This window comes from Pinus tabuliformis, chromosome 4_1 (assembly GCF_031772625.1).
Source record: "Pinus tabuliformis cultivar Carrire ecotype Pingquan chromosome 4_1, CPIR1, whole genome shotgun sequence".
NCBI lineage: Eukaryota > Viridiplantae > Streptophyta > Pinopsida > Pinales > Pinaceae > Pinus > Pinus tabuliformis.
The window spans coordinates 127,247,004-127,260,082 of NC_142303.1; the positions used below are offsets into that span (position 1 = coordinate 127,247,004).

The 13,079-nt window shown below is 37.4% G+C and overlaps 1 protein-coding gene across 1 annotated transcript in view; it reads left to right on the forward strand.

Annotated features, from left to right (window-relative positions):
* The first annotated feature begins 9,637 nt into the window (after positions 1 to 9,637).
* The window catches only part of LOC149174527 (ARM repeat superfamily protein), a 224,737-nt gene continuing 221,295 nt past the window's right edge, over positions 9,638 to 13,079 (forward strand). The window contains exons 1-3 of the mRNA XM_089422623.1: positions 9,638 to 9,808; positions 9,954 to 10,106; positions 11,834 to 11,870. Coding sequence (XP_089278749.1) covers positions 10,035 to 10,106; positions 11,834 to 11,870 — 109 coding nt within the window. The 5' untranslated portion in view covers positions 9,638 to 9,808; positions 9,954 to 10,034. The remainder of the gene's footprint in view (positions 9,809 to 9,953; positions 10,107 to 11,833; positions 11,871 to 13,079) is intronic.

The window sequence follows — 13,079 nt, forward strand, 5'->3', positions numbered from 1 at the left end:
CACATCGCCCCACCTCCTACCTGGAGGTATGGTTGCATGCGATCCCTCAGCCCACCTGGCTCGAAGTTTCCCCCTACTCGAGGTCTCTGCATGAGTAGATGTCTCTACTCGATCTCCTCTCAGCTTCTCTTGTTGTGGCTGCTCCACAACCTCCTGAAGCTGCTGCACCAATCGTGGCTCCTCCACAATCGTCTGAGACTTCTTCTGGCTCTGCATGTTAAGAGGTAATATACGCTCCCTCTCAACCACCAAGTCTCCATCAGTTGCCTCGCTGCTCAAGGCTTTGCATGCATCTTGAACCTCAAGAGCATACAGGTTCTTGACCCGTGAACCAATCTGCTTCACTTGTCTAGTGATGATGTGTCTAAGGAAAACCTTTCCCTTACTGAAGACTACATCATAGCCTTTGTCTTCCAGCATCGCGATCGACACCAAGTTTCTCTTCAGTCCTGGTACATACTTGACATCGATCAAGGTAAGGCGAGCTCCATGCTCCCTCTGAAAAATAACCATGCCTACACCTGAGACACTATACTTCTCATCATTACCCATCCCTATGAGTATCTGGAGATCTTTCTCCTCCAAAGTACTAAACAAAATTTTGTCACCGGTCATGTGGAAAGAAGCTCCACTGTCAAGAAACCAACCACTTCCCATCATGGATGAAACCATGCATGCGAAGAGTGTGAAGTCCAACTCAAACTGTGAAGCAAGTGAGGCTGCCTCACCTTCAGATCCTTCTCGGGATCCCTTCTTGGACTTCTTCTTTGGGCAATTAGTAGCATAATGGCCCAACTCATGACAACGAAAGCATCTCACCTTCGACTTGTTAACCTTCTTCCCATCATTGGAAGAACTGGATTCGGAAAGAGAAACCTTCCCCTTCCCCTTCTTCGCCTTACTTGCTAAGGCACAGTTCTCCTCATCATGCATAGATGAAGAACTGTCTCTGGTGCGCCGTCTAATCTCCTCTTGCACAAGATCCGACCAAAGTCTCTCCCATCCTGGCAATTTCTCCCTTCCATTCACCGAGTCCTGGTAGCTATGCCAACTCTTAGGAAGGCCAAGGAGTGCTAGACTCACCATATCCTCATCCTCAACAGTTACCCCCACACTTCCCAGCTCATCCTGGCATTGGGTGAACTTCGTGAGATACTGGGGCATACTGTCTCCATTCTCACACCTAATGTTTCTGAGTTTATCCTTGAGCGCCAACTTCCTCTGGTCGCTCTTGCTTTGGAATAATTCTGTCAACGTTTTCCACATCAAATATGGAGAAGCCTTTCCATGGAGGCTGGACACAATGTGATCCCTCACGCCCTCCAACAGAATCCTTCGACACTTTGCTGTCTTCTTTTGCCAATCCCCGACTTGAGCAGCATCAGTAGGTTTTGGGACATCCGTCTCTATGAACTGCTTCAGCCCGTTATCATCCAATACTGCCTCCATCCTGTCCTTCCATGCAATATAGTTTGAGCTGCCCTCAAGAGCATACTCCAATCGCAATCCATTGAAAGACATTTCAACTTTGACACCAAGAAAACACTGCTGCAAATTCGAATTCCACCAGCTCAACAACTCAACCGCCTTTGATCTAGAATTTGTGAGAACAAATTATTTCTTGTACAAAGATCAACTGTATGGGCATTCACCGGATATCTCACCTTCCAAAAGAAGGATGAATCCAGAGGCTACCTGGCCCGATTACAGACTCTGCTTGAAGAAATAGAATGTAAACACTTCCTGAATAGTAGATCTGATGATCAACAACTTCGATACCATGTAGAAATTTTGAATAATATGAAACATATTCAATGGAGATTATCCTGATCATGTACTATTGCGGAATACATACACAATACATAAGCTCCTCTACGTTGATCATCAATTTATAGAAGCATAAACATTCATAGGCGCACATAGAAGCATCAATCAAACTCATTAACACAATATGTATCCCGGGGAAAGCATCTCGCTAAAAACCCCAAATATCTGTATATTATATTGATTGAATCATGTAACATTACAAAGTACAATGCTTATCACAAGCAATCCAGTACCAGCTCCACCTGTTACACACAATACAGCTAAGATCTGATCTCCAAATCTATTCCACTGCTTGCCTGCCTCCACTGCTCAATACCTGCTCAAGAAATGAATAAGAATGGCTGATCCAAACTCCTATTTACCTTGTGAAAATCAGCCACACTGTAAATCACGTGAGCACAAGCTATATTTCACTTGGTATTGGTCCCATGTTGTGCAATTTTCACTGGCATTACTCAATCCATGCATGTGCAAAATCTCATGCACAAATGATAGCAATCTCAACCTCTAACACCTGTCTCCATTGAATTGTACACGCATTGAGTTAACTGATGTATTCTTTAGTTGCATTATGAGTTAATAATTAGTGAATTAATTAATAACTAATTCACACAACTCATCACTTAGTCTATTGATCAGTTAGACTAAATACAACTAGTTCAACTAAGTCAAACTGAACACAACTCCATTAACTGCTCATCTAACTCCACAGAACTCAACCACATGAGTTCTAACTGATGTCCTGCATGCAATAGCTCAACTGACCCACAAAGAAAGCGTATTTCCTTCTGACAGCTGCATGTGCCACATATGTAGCTCAAACTGAAGTGCTCCAAGAGAATAAGATCAAGTTTATAGTCCAAATATTATTATGAGACAATAATATTTGACTTTTCTATTTTTGACAGCCAGTCTAAAAGGAGACTTTGATCACTCCTGCTGTGATCACTCCTGCTGTGATCATCCCTGCTGTGATCACTCCTGCTGTGATCATCCCTGCTGTGATCACTCCTGTTGTGATCATCCCTGCTGTGATCACTCCTGCTGTGATCATCCCTGCTGGGATCCAAAAATAGAACTTGCACCATAATTTCCCTGGGGGCCCACTTAGTGAAGGCGACTCCTTTCCACTGAGCTCCATCATCTTGTTGCATTCTCAACAAGCATTTCTTGTTGCACACTTTTCAACAAAAATTACCTGGATCCACAAGCGAGGCCTCTGGCAGCACACAAGCTCTGCTCTGGCAGCACGCATGCTCCTCCACCGAAGCAGTATTTCCCTTCACGCAGGGGCAACCTTCATATGCTCCTTCACACGCAGGTCCAGCACGTTCTGGTTTCCTCGCTCTGGTCAACGCAGACGCAGAGAGCAAAGAGACCGCCACACAGAGAGTAAATGGCTCTGGCAGTGTAGAACTGGGGTTCAGGCAGCAAACGACATCCCTATCAGTTCATGCCGTTCCACGCTCCTCCTGGGTTCTCTTCCTCAACCAACAAACACACAGAGGGCACTCCAGTTCTGCTCACCACAAACAGCTTCCTTGCACGACTGAGCCTTCACGCAGGCATTGTCTCCTTAAAAAAAATGGCAGACACCTAGCACGCAAGCCTCTGGACAACAACACGCAGAGGTGAAAGCTCTCCTCGACGCACACACCAGACTAGTAAAAAAAAAAACTCTCTGCACGCAGTCCTCGCTCCACGCAGGTTCTGGACAGGAGCTTGATTTTACAGGAAGAGATCACAGCAATAAGCTGGTTCTACTCGTCTTCACACTCCTCACACAGAGAGTTTGGACACAGCTCCATGCAGGCATATGGCTTTCATTCACGCAGCAAAGGGTTTTGGTTTGGCAGCGCAGACCCCACACACGCCTCCTTTCTGCTCCAGCACGCAGACTTTGACTTGACAGAGCCACCTTGAGCCTTCATGCCAATCTTCCTCTCTTACACGTAGCAATGGCTCTGGTCCTTTTTTAATACGCAGCGCTCACAACTCTGATTTCTCCAAGAGCTTCCAAGACCTTCAACTCAACGACCTTCAACTCAACTAAACTCGCTCCGATACCATTTGTAGTTTTAATAGGTGAATGAGTTATTGATCAAGAAAGAAAGAAGGCATTTACAGTTATATATTAACCAAGAAAGGCATATAACTGACAGGAAAATTGAATGCAAACACACAAGTAATAACACAGGAGTTACGTGGTAAAACCTTGACAGGGTGTCAAGGAAACATCCACAGGGCAAGGGATTGGAATCTCTATTCAATCAATAATGATTCTCCATACAATAGTTCGAACATTCATCAGTTTTATATGACCCTCCTCAGTTACATAACCGATGTTTCGGTATAAAACTAACTTGTTACTAATTAATACATTTTACCCAAATTTACATAATTAGTTGTCAAACTTCCAACAATCTTCTACCTCATAGAAGGCTAAAATCCATGATAATCAATGCAAAGTTGCATGAGTACATGCAACATCTTTAGTTGGGGGGAATGTTGGGTCTCCAAAATTTCATTCATTTAACCCTCTTTTCTTTCACTTTGCTTCAAAATTTACCATATTCTGCAGCTTCATAATTAAATATGAGTTTAGACATATTATTTTCCAATACATTTATTTTGGTATTTTAAGTGAATTTATGGTCAAATATTAGAAAAATAACATGTACTCACTTATATATAAAAGTTGGATGAGTTTTATGACATGTGTAGGCATATTTGAAGATTCCAAGACAATCCTATTTGGCCTCCAAGACTCAAATTCGAATTTCTTCTTCAAACTCTTGAAGATTTGAGATTATTGATCAAGCACAACTCATCGAGAAGAATCATGGGAGTTTTCATAAGTGTCTCCTATCAAATCTAGGAAAATATTTGTGAGAGGATATGAAGAGATGCTAATTGCTAGATGTCAACACATGGTCATAACCACATGAGATATTTGTGGATCTACATTTATGAGTTAGTTATCTTACTTTTTGTATAAATAGGAGTGTCTACTCCCCTCAAAAGGTGTGAAAAGTTTGGGAGCTAATCTCATGCTTCAATGTAGAGTTTTGGATGTTAAGGATTGACACTATGCTTATGATTGATGTAATGAATACCATTGTAGTTCACTTTGATATGGTTGGTGTTTGATCAATAGTTTTCTCAACTTTCCACCTCTCATGCACTTTAGAATGACCACCTAATGAGTATGAGATGCATTTTAATGTTTCATTTTTTTAAGATAGATTAGTTTCTTTTATGATTCATTTTAAGTCTTTTAATTAGATGCATTGTTTACATTCTTTTATGCTCATTCCATTTGTGTTCTTTTGTAGGTCAAGCATTATTGCTTTCATGTCATAGACTCATTGCTTTTCAATTTGTTTGCTTTTAGATTCATAGATAGTCATGAATGATTCTAATTTGAAAATGCACACATTAGTAATTTCAATTGATCTCTCACTACTTTCAAAATAGGCTGCCTTTAAATTTCATAGTTTAAGAATTCAATACTTTTTTACTATAGGATTTGTTGTTTTTTAGAATAGATTTACTTTCATGTTAATAAAATAAATTTATTTTCATGTCACTAGAATAGATTTATTTTCATGTCACTAGAATAGATTTATTTTCATGTCAATTTCATAGAAAAAATTTCCTTTCCAAGTTCCGAATTTGAGACTTTTGAAAAAAAAAATTGTGTGCAAAATCATCTTAGACATTTTTCATGAATAGGTTTTATTTCATTTTTGTAGTTTCTTTCTATAGATTAGGATTCCCTTTTGAAATTGAAAGTAGATTCCTAGCATATATTGTGCAAATATACTTCGCAAGTTCACGAACCTCGGGTTTGACAATTTAATGACAAGTAATTTAACTAACAATTAAATTACCCAACAACTGCAATAATAGAAATTTCACAATTTATATACTAATACAAAACTTTCAAATAAAGAAAATTACATTTTGTTACAACTGAAAATATAAATAAATAATAACAAACAAGTTGTTGGAACAAAAACCTAGGTGAGTGAGCTATTTGTGGGTGGTTGATGAACTAGAGGCCTCCATGTGCATCTTCCATTAACTATGTACCTTAAGAATATAGAAGATCAATTGTGTTGGATTGCAATGAATATTAATTTGACATTCATAAACCCAATTTTCTAATGTTGTTAGGTCTTGCTAAAACCTTGAAGTAGTTTGTTTGGTCAATAGACATGAGGTTTGTAGTTTGACCAAAAATTGCAAGATAAATTCAACGTCTATTATCTCCACTTGCTTTATTTGTGCTTGAAAATCTTGTCGATGCCTTTGTATGTTAGCGGCATTATAATCATCTGCCTTAGTTGTTTTCTTAGACATTTTTCATGAATAGGTTTTATTCATTTTTGTAGTTTCTTTCTATAGATTAGGATTCCCTTTTGAAATTGAAAGTAGATTCCTAGCATATATTGTGCAAATATACTTCGCAAGTTCACGAACCTCGGGTTTGACAATTTAATGACAAGTAATTTAACTAACAATTAAATTACCCAACAACTGCAATAATAGAAATTTCACAATTTATATACTAATACAAAACTTTCATATAAAGAAAATTACATTTTGTTACAATTGAAAATATAAATAAATAATAACAAACAAGTTGTTGGAACAAAAACCTAGGTGAGTGAGCTATTTGTGGGTGGTTGATGAACTAGAGGCCTCCATGTGCATCTTCCATTAACAATGTACCTTAAGAATATAGAAGATCAATTGTGTTGGATTGCAATGAATATTAATTTGACATTCATAAACCCAATTTTCTAATGTTGTTAGCTCTTGCTAAAACCTTGAAGTAGTTTGTTTGGTCAATAGACATGAGGTTTGTAGTTTGACAAAAAATTGCGAGATAAATTCAATGTCTATTATCTCCACTTGCTTTATTTGTGCTTGAAAATCTTGTCGATGCCTTTGTATGTTAGCAGCATTATAATCATTTGCCTTAGTTGTTTTGTCTGTAAAATAAACATTAGGCAAGCTAACCTCTTTGATCACTTGAATGCCTGAGTTAATGATAGAAGCACTAAACAATTCAACCTTCTTCACTAAATCTTTTGAATTTCTCAAATTCTTCTTCCAAAATTTCAATGCGACTTCACCTTTGAGTCTATTAGAGTCTGAGATAATGGGTAGGTCGTGTGGTGATGCCTTGGCCATGCCTTGCTAAGATATCAATTGTGGGAGGAGTTCTTTAGCTTGAATTAGTTTAGCAATATTATTTGCAATTTCATTGAAAAACCTATTGATCAAATTTTGTTGAGTTTGCACCAGGCTTAGGTGTTTGCAAAACTGTTACTGTACCTGCAAGAGTTCCTCATTAACCTATAGATATTTTCATTTAAACTGCCCAATATCCATCGTATTTCCAGTGAGCTTGTTAACTTGTAGTTGTAGATTTGCAATCTGTGCATCCTTCCTTTTCTCCGAGCTAGTGAAATCTTGTTGTACCTTTGCCACATTAGCCTTCAACCAATGCTCCAAGTTCTTCATCTATTGGGTATGTTGTTCTTCTTCTTTTGAGATTTTGGATTTGATTTGCTCATTAAACTGTGATTGATTTTGAGCCAATTGTCCTTCAATGCCAATAATTGTTTTGTTCCTTTAACTAACAATCTCAATGAGATTGTTAACTCACCAGATATATGCATTTGCAAATGCTCCCATTGAACTTGCTAGCTCCCTAGCCAATTGTTCATCAATTTGCTAGGACCCATCATAAATGAATATCTACTAGACTGGAGAAACATTGTCATGTGAATTTTTCTACCTCTTGACCCTTCCCTTTACGACAAATATCCTTTTGCTACTAAAGAACTAGTTAGTGGAAGGGATTTCTTCCTCCTCAATAAGGGAAATATCTTAGACATAGAGAATATATGAGTAAGGTATGCCTATCATAAATGAAATGGGGGTTTCAGAAACTACCCCAAAAGTAACCAGTGTTGTAGCCCCTTCATCTTGACTGTGTTTGTTATGGGTTTCAAAGCTTAGAGAGCTTGTTTGAGAGCTCTGGAGTGCAATATTCAAAGGGTTTTTGCCTTTGTTTTTTTCCAACTCTTTTTGCACCTTCTCAAACAAACTCCATTCCTCCCACATCCTTTTCTCTTTTCCTTTTTGGGATTATAAGTGTTGTCTTTGTGTTTGTGCATGCAAGGGGTTCTCGATGAGGAAGCTCTATTTCTATTTGTTGTGGCTTTGTCTGAACTAGCTGCATTGGAGGAATGTTAGTTTGCTAAGTCGATGACTCTACAATTTGCATTTCGCTTGTTGCAAACATACATTTGTTTTGTCATTTGATGAGGGAGTAGGCGTCATTTAACGTTTGTGTTTATCATTGCGTTGAGCCTCAAGGAAGTATGATGTTTTAAGCGCTTGTTGCTGATAGGCACTGAGTAGTGGCATGGTAACGAGAATTATCGACGTAAAGTGTGACTTCACAACTTTAAACAGAAACATTTATTGACATTGAGACAAAATATTTGGATTTTAGACTTTTAAAGGGATTGAGACACATAAAGTGTAAAGTATAAAGAAGGAAGGAAAGTTTCTTAAATAAAAAAATGGAAACTATGGAGAAAATAAAATTTAAGGGTCTCTATTATTTTCTTAAGGAAAAATAATGGGATTGTTTTTTACTACAACAAAATATTATATTGCTTAATGATTTCCTTCATTGCCATCATTCAAAAGAGCATAAAACCTATCCAAGCAGAGGAGTCAACACCTTTTTCTTCCTTATGAAATTTGAATCTCTATCATTGTTGTCATTGGAATTGAATGCCCATTTCGGGGATACACCCACACCATGCTTCACCTCTACATGTGAAGCAATGGTGAACAAAGTTCATTTGAGGCACAACAAATCTCTAAGCAAAAAACTAGACAACACTTACCGATGCGACCACTTATAGTACCATAATTGATGAACATCTTCTCTCTCTGCTGTTAACACTTACCGATGCGACCACTTGTAGTACCATAATTGATGAACATCTTCTCTCTCTGCCGTTAACACTTACCGATGCGACCACATGTAGTACCATAATTGATGAACATATTCTCTCTTTGCCGTTATCCAATGCTGAGAATAACAACTTGAATCAACTCAACTTGCTTGACCATTTTCTGCAAAGCCTCGAGTTGAGTCTTTTGCTATTGCCAAAAATTGTAGATTACATCAAATATGGAAAAACCAACACACTACTACATACACATATACACTATCTACTCTCACTAGCTTCCATTTCCCCGGACCCTCTCGTAAGGGAGTCAAGCCTGGTACCACTATGATACCATGCTAAGATGAGATAATAGATCCTTATTCCACACAAAAAATTGTGTTGAGTGCTTTGTTAATCGAATAATATGACACACATAAATATACAAATGTTGTCTCAAGATAGATAGAGTATCTTGGACACAATCACTAAATCGAGAGAGAATATCTTAACCACACACCAATCTCTCTAGTTGAAAATATCTCTTAACCAATCAAATCTATCAAACTCATAGAATCTAGGAACATGCTCTTCTCATAAAAACTAACTCTACTTAATAATAACCAATAAAGGAAAAAAAATTATTTTAATCACATACCTAAAACAAGTAAAATTATAATCACATACATAAAACAATTAAGAGTTACCATAACGGAATCAAATTGCATTAACAAAATTTAACAATAAAAAATATAGCATAAAAATAAATAATCCTATATAAAAATATAAATATAAAGTTTTGAAACATTTCAAACATTTAACAGAAATTATACTAAGAATTTTTTTCAAAACGACGAAATGTGGAAATCTGCAATCTCGCATGTAGGCTATTTTCTTAAAAATCGGCGATATACACAGAGATCGGAAGCCACAACGATATAACTGCGCGGTGTCGCATGCCAATATTTGATGCAATGGGAAAATCTGCATTCACACATGTAACCCTTTTTCTTAAGAATCGGATGAAGTGCGGTATCTTCAATTTTGTTGATAACCAGTAATATCACCATAAATACAAAATATATCATTATATGAATGCACAGGAGGGTAGATTAAATTAATATGAAAACAGTTTTGAACAAGCACTCTAGCAAGACCAAAGAATTGGAGGTGTGTTGGCCATAATTTAAAAGAAACAAGATTTCCTATCCCTCTGCTGCGAGGATGTTCACCAATGAAGAGAGGCAGAAACAGCGCACTGGCAAGTACGGTACTTCAAGGGAACAGTACCTGCAGGCATGTCACTGAACCACTCTTATTTTATTTTCCATTTGGAATTAATCTGCTTGTTCTGGTTTTTGAAATTTTGAACTATTCAGGGCAAGTTATGATCATTTGCTAGAGTTTTTGGTTCTTTAGTAGGTCAAAACGTTAGTGCCTGTTGGCTTTATTAGAATTCTGCCTCTTCAGGCCAGTGGTTAACATTAGGGCTTAAACCCATTAAACCCAAATTCTCCATTTAAGATTTTAATGAAATATCAAATTATACACCACAAGAGAAATTTAACACGTCAACATGACTGTGCCAGGCAATTTTGTCCTATGTAAACCGAGGCTTAAGAATTACTTTGTACAGAACAGTATCTGTAATTAATCCAGAAAATATATTCCAATTCCAAACAAGTTAATTTAAGCTCCAGGCAAGAAATTCTGAAAGTATATTTGCCATGAAATAAAATGAACCATATAAGCGTACTCTGAGAGAGAGGGAAAATTACTATAATGGTAGTCTAAGAATTTTTTTCCGAGTGTGATATTTACAGACAAAATTGATATGTAGTAACTCATAAGAAAACGTAAGAAGAAATAAGTTTCATATACTAAGGCTACAAGGAAATTTTGTTCTATGAAAATATATTATGAATATATAAAATATCACAAAGAAGATGGGTTGATTAGTAAGTCATAAGAAAACATATGAAGAATTAAATTTCATATACTAAGGCCACAAGGAAATTTTGTTCCCTTGAAAAAACATTATGAATATAAAATATTACAAGGCAGATAGGTTGTTTTTGGTTTCTCTTTTCAAATGTCCTATCTGGTAAACTCAAAAGAAGCAGCCCGCAGTGGCTTGCTGGGTCAATGAAAGAAGGGTGCTAATATTGTCCCCAACATTTTTTAAGGCTCTTCCATCACAAGCTTGTGTTTGTGCCTGTGCTCAGGGATGTGCTAGTATACACACAGTGGTTGGGGCCAGGTGCATGCCCTCGCATCTTTGGCTGAATAGATGCACCCCACTCACGACTTTTTAACCAAAGAATTCCAATTTAAATTGTGTTAGTTGCATTTTTTCCTTGGCAGGGGTAAGGTGCGTTAACCATATCATATCGTGATATGAGCAATTCAGTCAGGAAGGAGACTTAGGAGAACAATTACAAATGGCTTGAAAAGTGGTCTGCTCATATAGGCAAAAAGGGCAGTCTAGAGTTGAAACTTGAAACACCAAATACTGGCATTAAGTTTGGCTAAGCTGCCATGGCAGGGTCATTATTTTTCCGACAAAAGTAGTCAGGCTGGCACCTTGACCCAACACTTATTTTTGCTTCTGGAGGAATTGAACCTTCATGGGTACCTTGACTTGCCATTGTTTTCACCACTGAAGCACAAGTCCGTTGGCTTGTTTATGTTTATTTGCAACAGTCCTGGCTTTTTTCCGTAGTGTTATATATGGTGTGTTCTTTTGTACCTTGGCTTTATTGGTATTAGAAGGTAAATGGGATTATATTCTTTTGACTTCCTTTTGAATGTCATCCCATTGCTGATAAGATGTCACTTGAGCTGCTGACAAGAAACTGAATGGTGTTGTTCTTTATTCATTCTTCTACCTGAATGCAGTAACTTCACATTTTATACTTTAAATTTTGTTTGCAGTGAAGAACAATTAGGGTTAACTGGAAGAATGCATGACAATTCTTTTTGCTTGATGGGTTTACTGAAAGTTTTGTTTCCTTCTAATGCAGGAATTGGTGACAGAGTTTCAGAAGACACCAAATGAGGGTATTCAGAAGCTCACCTTTTCGAGTTTTGCTAGTTCAAATTTCATCTTTCCTTTAATCGCTCTTTCATGATATTTGTACTTTTTGATATTACCAACAATTGGTTTGAGTCAATATTTCAATAGATAAGTCTCTGTAATGTTCCACTGTTATCTTAGGCCTTTTTGCACTAAAAAGTCCATCTTGTGTTACTTGTTTTTCCTCAGTTCCCGTTGACCACAAACTTGTGAAGCAAAACATGAGCTATGTCGTGTACAACTTTGCCAAGGGATTTTATTGTCGGATGCCACTGTCACATTAGTTTCTGAAAAGAACTGAATTCAATTGTTATATATCATCTTGGCATGAATATCCTAATAGTTTGCATTTTCTGCATTTAGTGCATTACTTTATGACTAGCGGCCTAACTATATCTACGTAGGAGAAGAAAAGGAAGGCAAAGAAAAGTAATGCACTAAAGGGGATGAGATTTCTTGGATCCTATCCTCTGGAATTTGAAATTCTTTGCTCTAATAAGTTTATTAAAAATATTGAACTTTTTCGTCAAAGAAATTCCAAAACTACAGACTTTATTGTTTGTAAATAAAATATTTTGAAGAATTTGGGCATTATGATCTTGTATATGTCCACAGTTGAAAGTTTACCACCAATCATTTCCATTGATGAACGACATGAGTTCAAAATGCCCAAGGCTACATGAAATCATGTACAATGACATTATATATCTGAGCCTAAACTGATATCATTTGGAGTAGTCAGCAGTTTTTTTTTTTTTCACAAGAACGGTTATGGATTGTATTAATGAAGCGGTCTGAATACCAGATTTCTGATTACAATAGGGGTGGGCCCGATCCAAATGGAATCGACCTTCTGAGATATTATGAGGCATGTATTCCCCTTCCAACTCCTTTTGGGATCATCAATTGAGCTTATTTCTGAGATTTGCCCGAGCTTGAATATACAAACAAACTGCTTTAGAATCAAACAGAAAAACATAACAGCTGAAATGATTTAAGGAATTGGGTCCCAAGTTTCGTCCCCGTCTCTTTTCATTGCCCCGGCAGAGAGATGCACAGCTTTATTGGCTTCAAGATCAGCTTCTTTGTTGTTGTCTCTCAGCACATGAAAATATTTCAGATTTTGGAACAGCTTCGCCACGCTTCTGATTCTTTGGATCAGCCTTGCTAATTTTAAGTCCCGGGGCGTAGAA